This window comes from Pan troglodytes, chromosome 6, assembly GCF_028858775.2.
Source record: "Pan troglodytes isolate AG18354 chromosome 6, NHGRI_mPanTro3-v2.0_pri, whole genome shotgun sequence".
Taxonomy (NCBI): Eukaryota; Metazoa; Chordata; class Mammalia; order Primates; family Hominidae; genus Pan; species Pan troglodytes.
Genome location: NC_072404.2, coordinates 39,109,084 through 39,124,113, shown reverse-complemented (window position 1 = coordinate 39,124,113; position 15,030 = coordinate 39,109,084). Strand labels below are relative to the sequence as shown.

Sequence of the window (15,030 nt, the reverse complement as noted above, 5' to 3'; positions counted from 1 at the left end):
ACCATATCTAAAAATTTCTCTACTCAAAAACATTTTAAATCTTTAGCTTTTTTAATTGATGAAGATTCAAATTATGAACATGAAAGCAAGATTTGCTCTTCTGAAGTTCTATTGAAGTCCATGTCCATTTTACACATTAATATGTAGAATATTACCTTTATATGAATTATACTTTTCTCAAGCCATTTAACTTTACATATCACTTTAAGTGACATTTTAGACATTTAGACAGTCATTCAATTGTTAAATGATTTTAATACTCATACATGCATACTGAAATGGGTAACTGAATATATGACAATGAAGAGTTTCATATTAGAATTTGTATAAAGCTTTTCAAAATCATTTTCAATATTTTTACAGAAAATGAAATTGAAACCAAAGCAAATTAGGCTCTCTACTTATAAATCTAGAAAAGCAATACTAAAATCCTAGTTTTCTCTCCTTTTTTCTAGAACTCTGTTTTTGACTGGTTAAGATGAAAGATAATATATAGAAGCCTATGTCGTGCCATAGTGCTGTAGAAAAACTGAACACTCAAAATGTTCTAATTCTACTTGATGAATCCACACATTAATTCATTTATTTCTTTATAGAGGAGTCAGGGAGCTGCTTAAAAATAGCAAAAGCAGAAGCAGTTAGTTTGGAGACATGATCCCAAAGCAGGATCCCTGGAATTAGCAATATATTTTGCTAAAGTCAATTGGAATTGTATGTCTTACTCCACATCCAAGCTGGGAGTACACTTTTCAGTACTACTTATTCACTAGGATAGTGAGAAATCACCAACAATGGCAAGCATATTGATATATGAGGTCAATTAAATACTTTTTCAGAGCATGTGGAGCATATTTGTCATTCTCTTCAATATAATCTATTATCCATCAAGTTTTACGTAGCTCATTTTTTGCTCATAACCAACAGATGTTAAATTCACTTCTCCTGGAATCCTAGATGCGAATTACAACTGGTGTCTCTTAAGAAAAGTCCCAGGGTATTATTTCATGACATTCTGTGAGGTTTTTAGAGGCATGTGTATTTGTACTTTACAATGATGAGATGTTTTGACTCAAAATATTATGGTAACATGATCTAAGATACTGCACAAAGCACGACTGTCAATATCACCACAAAACAATTACAAAGCACTACTTTCTCCAACTTCAAGGAAATTTCCATATACTCTATATATCCTCAAATTATGGAAATACACCCACTGAGTATGTTTCCTCTACAATAAGTAAACTGTAGAGAAAATTTCAGATTGTATCAATTAATAGATACAGTCTGGAAAGAACAAGGAAACTTAAACTTGTTTCCATCTTCTTCGTTTTTAATGACTAGTACAACAAAAACAAATGCTTCCTTTTCTGACAATTCTGTACAGGCACAAAAAGAAACTATCTTCTATACACTTTCAACCAAATTCTGAGCTAATTACTCAAACCAGAATTTGGCTGTGAATGTTCCTCTAAAACTATACTGCTAAAACTGTAGCCACTACTTTACTTGGACCAGGTACTGACTGAATTCACAGTTAAAAAAAATTAAATATAATCAACAACACTGCCTATAAGTGACCAAGCCTATATATTTGAAGATTATTACCCTACATCTCCACGAACCCAGAGCTAAAGAAACTGGTAGTGTATATGTTTTCAGAAATCGAAACAAATGGATTGCAAGCACTAATAAACCCAAGAAGGAAAATACATTATAACTCAATTTACAGTTCAGTTAGGTCAGTTAATGACAATATCACACACTAGGGCAATGGTTTGCAGTTGCTAAGATTTGTAGAACCCCTCCAGAATATCTTTTCTCTGCAGGAATTATAAGCCTGTTTCATAGGACATTTGGAAAACATTACTTTGAAAAATGATGACACTCATACTTAATAAAATGATTACGGCTATTTTTTAAATGATGGCAGCTTGAAAAGTTTTACCATTAGGGAGAAAAAGTTATGAAATCCTTAAAAAAAACCAGTCTACAGAAACCATCCCTTAAAAGAAAAATTAGAATGTCACTATTTTATAACACTATCAAATTAAAATCCAAGGATTTTACAATACAATCTCTAGTTTTTAGACATGGGGTTCATCAGAGGCACATTTCTACTGGGATTTACACCTTCTTAGGAAACCTGAAGTGTAAATTTGGCTACCAATTACTCTTCAGGCTGTAATTATGTCTAAGAACCTGAAGCCAAAGACTCATAGAGGCATGTGTGGGTGTATGCGTTTGTAATAGAGAAGGAAAAGAATTACATGTATTTAAAGACTTTTCACAGTTGCTAGCAGAACAGCTTTCAACTTAGTTGAAAGAGACTAATTGGTCCTAACTTTGCCTACCATCAGCAATATTTTCTCTCTATAGTTGGCAAAGTAGTCTCCATATCTGGCTTACTGAATTCTCTAAGTGTTACGCTGAGAGAAAAGAAACTTTTGTCATTTATTTTACTCCAATATTGGCCTAGTCATTTATCAGACTGACTGTTCTATAGTTCTTTTTACCAGATATAATCACCTCTCCTTCAAACATTTCCCTTCCTAACCTACTAGAGGAAATGGATAGTCGTAACTACTATGGTGCAATTAATCACAAAATTATTTAACACTCAGAGAGAATATTCTCATCAAAACTACCTTTAACAGAACATTTTACTTTCAGGAAGAGACTTCTAATTACATCTGGCACACCCCACCCCAAAAGCCCAGTATCACTGTCAAATTGGAAGCCAAAATGTGCTTTAAAGAAATAAAGGAAAAAAGAACATAGAAAAAAATATGTATATATGAATAAAATAACCATACCTATATATTATAGATCTATATAATGCCTTTAGAACTCTTTCCAGGGGCCTGCTAGAGTAATTTCATATTGAAAACAAGGAACCCCAAAGCAGTAGCAATGTCTGGTAGCCAGAACTTCCTTGATCCCTTCCTGTTATGTCTGGCTACGTACTGTGCTTCATCTGCAGTCATGTTTTACACTGCCCACGTCATGTAACTTTAATGCAGAAATAATGGAGACTAACCCTTATGGGACAACATAAAACCTCGTTTGCCTCTCTTTTTCCACATATAAAAGCAGAACTGCTTATCTGCATTGCAGCCCGAACAGATCAAGACAATAAAACGGATCAGTCTTTGAAATATGAAGCCTTGTGTGTAAGTAAGATCTAAGTGGCAACATATTATTTTCTTGCCTACTAGGTGCCGCTGAATATTTCAACTCCACTCCCTAAAGCTTAATTATAATTTTAAAATATATCAAAGAGATTATTAAAACCAGCTTTCACTTTGTATTGACACACTACAATTTCTATAAATTGTGGGTTTTTTCCTCATAGTTTGGGCTGAATTTACAGTAAGAAGGAATAAATTTCTTTGAACAATAACCTTAACTGATTTTTTTAAACTTAAAACTAATCATTTAAATAATAATATGATATTTTACAAAATTCGGTCCAAAATCTTAAAAATTACAGGCAATCTAGCTAATTAAAATGTAAATATTCATTATTAATATCAGGTTATTTTTTAATGACCCAAATTCTAATTTGACAAGTATACTTTGTGTTATTAAGCTAATCATTTACTTCTATTAAAACACTTCTCATATAAATATATATATACCTTCCAGATATCAAGATGACATGTGCTATGCAACTCAGATTGTTGGCATCACCCAAACGGCATGAGTAAATATTGCCACAATCTTTAAGTCATTTCATTATATTTATTAATTACTAATTAATATTGCTATCTAAAATGTATCTTAAAATAACTTATAAAGATAAACTACCACATTAAGTCTATATCTAAGAGGGAAAAATAATCAGAGATACTTGTAGTGCCTGCTATGTACTCTGTTAGTATGCAATTCAAAGATGAGTGCTTGACCCCTGCCCTCAAAAAGCTCAAAACCTACAAGGAGAACCTAAGGAACAAACTTAATTAAGTTCATATTGTGATCAGAATCATAGCAGAGTCAAGCAAAAGATTTGGGGAAAACAAAGTGAGTAACAACACTGACCCAAGCAAGTTAGAGGGAGTCAGATGTTTGATAACATTCCCCTACAAATTCTAAACAAGACAAGGAATAGGCCCACAGAGCGAACACACACACCATTCTTATCACAGAGAGGTGAATCTCTTGGAGCATGTAGAAAAACACAACTTAGAATTCAGTGACAAACACTCTTTTTTTAAACTCTTTCTTTCTTTTAGGTAAAATAACAGAGCATGCAGCTAAATAACCAATGACTTGCAGAAATAAGTTGTCAATAACATCTTTAATATTTTTCAAAAAAGACGTTCTATTTTTACTCCTAATTTCATTCTTTCTCATGACTCCGAAACAACTAATAATGACAAGTCTCTGTGGAAACATCTACTATGCTCTCCATAGCAGAATCAAGGCACTGTACCATCCTAAAGAACTTTTTCTAGTTAAAAGAGCAGTCCATAAAAAGAGTTCATTCATAGTATAATACCAATTCAATTCATCAAACAAATTTCAGTTCTGAAATTCATTTTTTTCTAAATTATCTTTACACTTACCATCAGGATTTCGATCTGTCCATCACAGGCAATGCAAAAATGGGTAGGGGGAAAAGAATGCAACAAATTATCTGTGGTAAAGTTACAATACAAATTTGACACATATCTGCTTAAAATACAAATTAAAATTTCAAGATTCTCACAGATGACTTAAATGACTCTCCAAACACAAGTCAATTCACAATTGAGAGTATAACACAAATAAATGAAACCCAGCAATACATTTATTTATATTTCCATTCTCAGAAGTCTATGAGAATGTGTTATTCCACTGTAAATGTGGGGAAAAAACCAAGATATATGATCTAGCCAAACAGCAAAAAAGACTCAATAAAGGGGAAAATACATAATATTAATATTTCCAGTTACTTTTTGAATTTATTTTATTTTATTTTAACTTTCCCCTTTAAAGTCAATCCAGTTCCTCTTTTTTATAATAATTTAAGTAAATAATACTATTGATAACGTATCTTTTTGCTTCTCTTGGCATTCTGCAGACTCTCTCAATGTTAGTTTCTAATTCACTTTCAACCAATACCAATGATTAGTAATCTTCTAAATTCTGTCTTTTAAATTGCAGAAAAGCATAATAGCCAAAAATGTTGAAAAATGCAGACTAAGTTTTAAAAGATCTGTTCTTAAGTATTTTAACACATAAGATGCTAAAGAGTTTTATTTAGTCACTAAAACAGTGTCTAAAACTCTGATTACTGCCCTAATGTTGGAGCAATCCATAATATTATTTTCTACTAATTCATACTGATAGCCGTAGGAGGCAGACAAACGCCTAAGCAAATACGGAAAGGTCCCAGGTGAAATCTTACCTTCAGGCTTAAAACAGCCTGAGGGCTGAAAGACCGTACTGCTGGTCCTGGATGAAACCCAAAACCCAGAAGAACTTCTGCCCCTGTGTGCCTGCCCTTTCCCAATTGATTCTTTCTGAATAATGTCTTTTAGCCAATCGAATGCTGCCTTTTAAAATACTACCTATGGCTTGCCTGGACATGCCCACGAGCACACTGGGGAAATGGGGTGGGGCCACAAGGAATTTGTGCCTTATGCAGGGGAGGAGCCTGGCCTCATCAGCTCATGTGTGGGAGCCCTGGTATTCAATTTGTGAGGTGGAAACCCGCTTTAAAAATTCCACCCTCCTCACTCTTCACTGTGTCCGCATGCCTAATTCTTCCTGGTCATGAAATAAGAACGCAGATATAGCTGAACTAAGGAGCAAAAATCCTGCATCAATACTAGCCTTTGGTTCAAATAAATGAAGTCTGACTAGATAACATTCTTCTATTAGGAATAAAAATGTATCAGATTTGCTATTAACTGAAAAGAGGGAACCAAACATTACATATGGAAATCAGCTAAATAGCCTTATCACGAACTACTCATAACACATAAAAGTAATGAAAACATGATTTTACTTAACAGTAGAAAATAACATCTTCTCATTTAATGATATTTCACAGTATGTTTTCTCATCTTAAATGCATAAGCATTTTACTCATAACTCCAACAACTTAAAGTAATGATTAAGCCTGTATGTTTACCTGTTGGTCTGGAATAAGAAACAACAGCATTTCCTTCCAATTCTGATGGTGTATAACTTCTTTTCAGATAAACAGAAAAGCTTACTGTTCTAGTCAAATCTGGTGCTATAAGCAATGTAAAAATAATATAAATTACATAATTTGGGGCAATTGTTATTAACAAGAGCTAAAATTTAATAAGCACTCACCACATGCCAGGTACTGTCATAAGCATTTTACATGAGGTAACTCTTTAAATCTTCACAACAAACCTGTGAGGTTGATACTATTATTGTCCTCATTTATTATGCATGAGAAAACTGAAATACAGAGAGATTAAGAAGCTTGCCTAAGACCGGGCACAGTGGCTCACACCTGTAATCCCAACACTTTGGGAGGCCTAGGTGGGCGGATCACGTGAGGCCAGAAGTTCAAGACCAGCCTAGCCAAAATGAGAAAACCACATCTCTACTAAAAATACAAAAAAATTAGCTGGGCGTGGTGACACCTGGAAGGTGGAGTTTGCAGTGAACCGAGATTGCTCCACTGCACTCCAGTCCAGGCAACAGAGTGAGACTCTGTCTCAAAAACAGAAACAAAAACAAAAAAAGAAGCTTGCCTAAGGTAACACAGCTACTAGGAATTAACTCCAGAACAAGGTACAAAGAAACTGGCATTCTACACCACTGCTGCTCTTTACTTCGAGGAACAGACAGCATGAACAGAGAAAACGGTACACAAAAGGGCAAGAGAATTTGGGAGGAAAATAGCAATTTATCATGGGTAGAACATAGACTGAAGGAGAAAATGGATGAGGGAGTGTTACACAGTAGCCACTTAACAGATTGTGCATGCTCATCTATGTTAACATAATTTGGCCCCCAACCTGTATTAGAGAGCCATAATAAATGGAAAAAATAAATTATTTAGAATGTATTTTAGAAAGACAAATTGGAAGTGTTATACAAAATCAGAAATGCAAGCAAAAGTTCAATGGCTGGGTATCACCTATGAGGTTACTTCACTCAATCGTTTATTCATTCATTCTACAAAGATTTGTTGAATTCCTACTAACGGCAGGCACTCAGCTATGGGTTGGTTATGTGGAGGCAAAAAAAGAAAGATATGTTCTTGACTTCGTGAATAAGAGATAGAAGCCTTAGCAGAAAAGCTATAGTAAACTAAAAAAAGAAAAAAGACTTGAAAGGTAGTTCAGATTATCTTAACAGGACTAATGACAATTTGGATATAAATGGTTGGGAGTAAGAGATTCTATACAAAGAAACCTTACTAAGAGTTGCCATTAATGACATGTCTACTATTTTAAGCATTATTATGAATATCTTTTGTAGATTTACTTTCTAATTAAATCCTCAAAACAACCTTGTAAAACAAATATCATTACCCCTTTTTTGCAGATTAAAATAAATGAGGCTCCAAGTGATTACTAATGTAGTTTTTGCCTAAGGTTACACATCAAGTGAGTGTTAGAGCTGGATTCAAACTCAGGCCAAACTCCAAAGTCCATATTAATTCTTCAAACATTACCGATTCAATAAATAGATCACTAAAGAAACACCAATAAAGAAAGCCTTCTAAATTTTAGTATTTAAAAACAGGCCAGGAGCGGTGGCTCACGCTTGTAATCTTAGTACTCTGGGAGGCCGAGATAGGCAAATTGCTTGAGCCCAGGAGTTCAAGACCAGCCTGGATAACATGGCAAAACCCCGTCTCTACTAAAAATACAAAAAATTAGTCAGGTGGTGTTTTCCTGTAGTCCCAGCTACTCAGGAGGCTGAGGTGGGAGGATCACTTGAGCCCAGGAAGTCGAAGCTGCAGTGAGCCATGATGGTGCCACTGCACTCCAGCCTGGGCCAATGAGAATGAGACCCTGTCTCAAAAATAAATAAATAAATCAAAAACAATTATAGGTCCAACAAGTTCAGAAAAGCACCTAGAAATCTGTAAACGTAAAAGATGAATTTGACCCAACAATCATTGATTGAACGTTCATGCTGATGCTAAGAGGGAAAATATAAGCAAAACAACACAATCATTGATTTTGGGATGATCCCAATCTCACCATTCAGACATGAAATAATAGCCATTAAATGAACAAACTAGTATTTTTTAAAAATTCACACCATGGTAGACTTTCAGCCAAAACAAAAAACTTACTCATAAATTGAAAGGTGAACTGATCACAAGTCAATTCTAATGGTGGTTGCACGTAGACTGATAATTTGGCTTTTTGCAATATCACTCTGTTCTGCAGTGTGACCTAAGGAAACAGAAATTGTTATCAATAGAAAATTACATTTTATTCAAACTGATAGACTATCATAACTACTTAAACATAACTAGCAAATAATTAGAAAATATTACCTGAGGAAAAAATGAGTAGTCACAAAACATAATACAGTAAGTAATAGATTAAAATATTCTATCAAGTAGAAACTGTGCACAAAAGTTAAACAGACTTTACTCAAAAGAATAAAGATTGGCAATATGTACATGCAAAGATGCTTAATATCCTTAGTTATGAAGGAGATACGAACTAAAAACCACAATGAGATACCACTACGTACCCAATAAAATGGCTATAATCAAAAGGACAGACAATAACATGTGTTAGCAATGATGTGGAGAAACTAGAACCCTCATATATTGCCAGTGAAAATGTAAATTGGTACAGCTACTCTAAGAAAAGTTTGGCAGTTTCTTCAAAGGTTAAACATAAATTTAACATATAACTTCACAATTCTATACCAAGAGAAATGAAAACATATGTCCACCCAAAATCTTATACACAAATGTTCATAGCAACAATATGCTAATAGCCAAAAAGCAGAAATAATCCAAATTCCCATCATGATGAATGAATAAACAAAATGTGATATATTCATACAATGAAATATTGTTCAGCAATAAAAGAAATGAAATACATTATGAATAATATTAATGATAAAAACCATTAGCAGTTTTCTATATCCATGAAACCATGCTAACAAATTTATGTGCATTATTTCATTTACATGCCACAACATGGGTGAACCTTGAAAACATGATGCTAAGTGAAAAAATCTAGTCACAAAGAACCACATATTGTATGATCCATTTATATGAAATGTATAGAATAGGCAATCTATAGAGAAATAAAGTAGATTAGGAGTTGCTTAGGGATGAGAGAGATGGGGAATGGCAGCTAATGGGTATGGCATTTCTTTTAGGTGGGATAAAATGTTCTAAAATTAAATTGTGGTGATAGTTGCAAAATTCTGTAAATACACTATACTAAAAATCATCGGATTGTAACTTTAACTAAGTGAATAATATAGTATCTAAATTATATCTAAGTAAAGCTATTTTAAAATTTTCTATCATGGTGACTCGTATGTCATGAGAAAAAAAATTAAATAAAATAAACCACCATTCTATATGGTACCTTTTCTATACGGCAGTTCAGTCTAGTTATTAGACTTTGTTATATGAGACAGATACATACATTAACATAATTCAAGGACCATTCTTATTGTTAAGAAAAGTAGTTTTGAAGTTTCTTTTCAATAAAAAGCATGTATTACCTCTTCCTTGATTAAATATGTATAATATTTTTATATATACAAGAATATACAAGTGGCCCACAAACATTATGAACACATAATTAGATTCAGTAAATGTATTAATTTTAAGTGATGTGAGCATTCTGCACAACTTAAAAATAAGTTAAAAACATAAAAATTTTGACTTGCAAAGGAAAATTTTTAAGACAACTATTGATGCAATTAAATATGATAAACACCATGAACAACGAATCCTCAATTTTTACTTTGTAAATCCTGGGAATACATAGGGAATCATCATGCTACAAACTAAACTTCCTCAATGATGTCTGGCCATTGTAAACATAATACCTTTTTAGTAAAACCCTGATGGTTATTATGGCAGGAAGACACCATGCAAGTGCTACAAACAACTTTCTTTCAACTAGCTAGTCCATTAAACAAACAAGACACAATTTAAATATTCTACTATTACAATAATATAATACTAGTCTGTACATATATTTTTAAATAAAATGAATAATATTAATGATAAAAAAAACATTAGCATTTTTCTATATTCATGGAACCATGCTAACAAATTATTTATGTGCCATTATTTAATTTACTCTTTACAAAAATGTTTGACAGGTACCATCATAAACCATTTTACAAAAGACTGTGGCTCAGAGATGCTAAGTAATTTGCCCAAGGCCACTTTGATTGCAAGTGGAAGAACCACAATTTAACTGCTATCTGCCAGAATCCTGAGCCCATGCCTTTAACCAACTGTGGTTAAGACTCAAAATAACTTTGCAGATGAAAAAGTATCCCTATTTTACAGTTTAAAAAATAGAGGTTCAAAGAAGGTAAATAACCTGTGCAAAGCCATCAATCCAAGTAGAGAATTGAAAATAGTGACCAGGAAAGTCTTATGAGAGCTCAGTTTTAAGTAAAAATGAAAATTCCTTTAAGTAGTAATAAGCCATTTGAAAAAGAGCAGTCTGGCTTTTCCTGGCACAACGATGTCTACTTAGACAATAATCACAGAATTTTACATTGTAACAAGAAGGGTTTGCATTTGGTTTAGTTGCACAATCATGATAGCTCTCATGCACATATTTATTGAACCCCAACAATGGGCTAGGCCCTTTCAAAATACAAATCAAGGAGATGGGTAATGAAAATAACAACAGTAACAAAGAATAGTTGTGTTTGAGCCAAAAAAGAGTTAAAGACTTGGCTAGATCACAAGTCTTATATTTTAACAGGAAAATAATTATAGAATATTAAGGAGAAAATATAAAACATTGATACAAGAATTTTCCATGCTATTTTCTGCCTCTTATGAAATATAACCCTTAGGAAATAGAATACCAAATTTTTATCCTAGATATATAAATATGACACCAAAGGCCAGGTATGAACAACCACTCGCCTAGTTGCCTGGAATAGATGGTCACGCATCATGCACACATACTCAAGGTAGCCACATCTTCATTCACTTGGAACGGATGGAAAAATTTTCTCAATTAACAGGATTTATTATGATGGAAACTTGCATGGTTATATATCTTGGCTGCTGTTGTTATAAAAGGTCATAAGGAGAGATTTATAGTAGAAATTTGTATAGAAACTGTCAGACAGGATCAGGAAGTCATTGTGTCTGCTGTGTGAGTCCCGCCAATTTTCTGCAACCCTTGCCTGTTGCATTCTTTCTCATGCTTTTATAACGGCAATGAGAAAGACAGTTGTGACTTAGGTATTCTCAAATATAGTAAGTTCCACGAACGGAAGGAGAATTTTCCAGTAGTGTCATGCCATCATTTTAAGGTGGCTACTACACATGAAAGCTTAAGAACTGCATGGGAGGGAAAGGTATGTTTACTTACGGTGCTAATTCCTGGTTGGCTGGGGGTACAATTAGCATGAGCAATGTTATCTAGTTAAGGCACAAGATCTCTTATTGCAATTAACAGTGCACTCCTAAATTATTACATGTATGTGTCTGAACGTTATCAGTAGATAGATTTAAAAGAGGTGTCCCTATACAAAAGTACAAATCATTCCTGGAACTCGACAGTTATTTCTTTTTCTTAAGTGTTTGATTTCTTGCCACTAATGCCTTTCCAGATTCAGAAGTATTAATGAGATAGAGCCTTTGATTGGATTGGGGGAAAGGAGGTTGGGGAAAGACCACCCTTGTTTCCAGTGGCAAGAATCCAAAAAACTTAGCTTAGGAAACTGTTGTAAGATTCAGCTCCCTTCAAGTTCGACCAAAGATCTCCACATTTGGGCCACCCACTGGTTCCAGTGTAAGCGAACACAATTGGTAAAGCTTGGTGCCCTGTCAAGCTCCTCCAAGGACAGCAACCCATAATCTAAGAAAATATAAAGCCCCATCCAAGTTTTGACTAAGTGAATTGCCAAAATCCACAACCTTCCCTTGCTTCCAAGGTCTGGGCATGATAAATATTTTCAGCTTAATAATGTGCTGACTGATTACCATATTTTACTCTAAATGCTTTAAGAAGGTTCTACATTTAAGTTCTAGTTCTAAAATTCTACAATGACAGGACTAAAAATCTTAACCAAAACCACATCCTTAATATTCTATTTTCCAGACTATCAATTTGTTACCATTCTAACTTTGTGGCATCTTCATTTAATATTTTCTTGCTGTAAATACATCCACTTAAAGTTATGGCAGAGAGATGGCTGGAAATTCTTTTCAAACACCACATAATCATAGGTAGAAGAAAGATATTACCATCCCCGTGCTTCTCCAATATCAATTCACAGTATACTATGTATGATGCTACTTGATTGTTCTATTATGAATGGTGATGACACAATTCCTTTAGCAGATTTAAAATGTTAACTTTATTTCCAAAGAAAAAAGCCTGGATCATGCTACACATTTAAATAATGGTAACAGTACTTCATAATAGTTATTTATATTATATACATATTGCTATAAATGCAATTACCAGTTTTATATTTGCAAGTAACAGTAAAGGTTTTCTATTCACTACTCAAGGCTGGGGAAAAATCTACAAATGCCAAGTGTTTATTTTACATTTCTGTAAGCTACTTACAAGTTCTCAACAGTGACAGATGTAATGAAATAAATCATATTGTTTGCACATTACAGTCTAAAATCTGGTACAATACCTTCACCGTGACAGAAGGGACAAGGTCAGTTCCCACCTCAACATCGGTCGCTTGCTGTAAACACAGAATTGAGAAGGCAAGAAAGAATGATGTCAATATTACACAGCAGTGAGTGAACACAATGAGTGCAATGTATATTTCCTACTATCAAAATAGGAAACTATAAAAGATTTATTACTCTAATGACAGACTAAAAGAGACAATCTGGCTTTTTTGATGCCTTCGTCCAGAAAGTCATAAGCTAATATTTAAAAACTCATCCCCTGGGCCGGGCACGGTGGCTCACGCCTGTAATCCCAGCACTTTGGGAGGCCGAGGTGGGTGGATTATGAGGTCAGGAGATCGAGACCACCGTGAAACCCCGTCTCTACTAAAAATACAAAAAATTAGCCAGGCCCGGTGGCGGACGCCTGTAGTCCCAGCTACTCGGGAGGCTGAGGCAGGAGAATGGCATGAACCCGGGAGGCGGAGCTTGCAGTGAGCCAAGATCATGCCACCGCACTCCAGCCTGGGCAACAGAGACTCCGTCTCAAAAAAAAAAAAAAAAAAAAAACTCATCCCCTAAAAAGGAAAGAAAAGGTCACATATTTTATCAAACCACTCCATTCCCAGATTTACTTAAATATTGAAAGTATTAATTCTATTAACTTGTTATTTATATTGCATAGAAGAAGACCTCCCTGTATGTCCCAGAAAAATATTATGCCATTCTTTCAGGTCCCTGTATTTTCACCCTGCGTAAGGTATGTGTTATTCTGATTAATAACATGTATCTAAGACATGCAGCTAATGATATAAAGATTGAGTGGCCTTACACCCATAAAATAAAAGTAGGCCATGCGCGGTGGCTCATGCCTGTAATCCTAGCACTTTGGGAGGCCGAGGCAGGTGGATCACCTGAGGTCAGGAGTTCGAGACCAGCCTGGCCAACATGATGAAACCCCGTCTCTACTAAAAATACAAAAATTAGCTGGGCATGGTGGCAGGCACCTGTAATCCCAGCTACTCCGGAGGCTGAGACAGGAGAATTGCTTGAACCCGGGAGGCGGAGGTTGCAGTGAGCCCAGATCACGCCACTTCACTCCAGCCTGGGTGAAAGAGCGAGACTCTGTCTCAAAAATAAAGGGGCGGGGAGGGGAGGGGAATGGAGGGAAGGGAAGGGAAACTTTTTTTTAACCAGTGCATATCATAAACTAATTCAATAGGCATTCTTTGAGCATCACCTCGTGTTACCTGCTCCTTCCTCTTAAAGAATACATAGTATAATATAATACATAAAACACTTCCCTTATCGCTTATAACTTATTTTTTAGAGTGATACATTGGTAGGGGAAAATGCTCTATGATAGAATAAGACTAAGGGGTGACATATTTTCTAATAATACCGTTATGAATTCTGGGGACCAATTAAAATTATGTCTCTATCCAACCAATGAATATGATCCATTGCGTTTTTTTACTTGAAGTATTTTTAACTAAGAAAAACTAAGCCACTTCTAAGCAATGGGGATTCTATGATGTAACGAGCATCAGCAGAATTCAAAGTTGAGAGATTCATATTCTACTTATGGCTCCACAGGAAACCATATTTAAACTATGATCTTGCTTCTCAGTAAGGAAGATGGGATAGCAATGCTTATCTCCTCTAAGAAAGACTCCATTCTAATATAAATTATATTACTTTTTTGAGATGTGTGCTTTCATAACAATGATTCAAAGTAAAATATTAATCCAGGCTTTGTGCTCTAATAATACCTAAAATCCAGGAAATATTTTACATTTAGCTATCCACAGATCTAGAAGAGAAACCAACATCTCCTGTTTCCTGCTCATTTCAATCCATGACTAAACACCTAGATACTTCAAGGACAGCAGTCCTTTGGGAACATAAAACTATAGCAAGAAAGAAATGCCTATAAGAAGACGTCGTGGCACCAAAGCCACATAAATTGTAGGGCTAATGTTTTCCAATGAGATGAATATGATACTCTCAAGAAATCTCTTAAGAAAGAAAAAATAGTAACACAGGGAAAATGAAGCTGGAAAGAGACACCTACTTAAGAGGAAATAGCATTCAGGGTTACCAATAGGGAAATATACATTATAACATAGTGCTACTACATAAGGAATTTTCCTACAAAGACTAAAAGTTCCTAAAAAACAGAAAGGGAATTCCTCATTCCAAATAGCCTATGTTGAAGAGAACCTAGAAAA

The 15,030-nt window shown here is 34.6% G+C and overlaps 1 protein-coding gene across 16 annotated transcripts in view; it reads right to left on the bottom strand.

The window, feature by feature from the left end:
* The window catches only part of BBS9 (Bardet-Biedl syndrome 9), a 797,962-nt gene that overhangs the window by 547,101 nt on the left and 235,831 nt on the right, over positions 1-15,030 (bottom strand). For 8 of the 16 annotated variants that reach the window (XM_063814155.1, XM_054655541.2, XM_063814157.1 and 5 more), the window contains 4 exons: positions 12,817-12,870; positions 8,279-8,381; positions 6,122-6,226; positions 4,569-4,583 (listed from right to left, as the gene is read on the bottom strand). In XM_063814155.1, coding sequence (XP_063670225.1) covers positions 4,569-4,583; positions 6,122-6,226; positions 8,279-8,381; positions 12,817-12,870 — 277 coding nt within the window. The remainder of the gene's footprint in view (positions 1-4,568; positions 4,584-6,121; positions 6,227-8,278; positions 8,382-12,816; positions 12,871-15,030) is intronic. The other 8 variants (XM_063814159.1, XM_063814156.1, XM_063814158.1 and 5 more) reach the window with 2 other exon arrangements.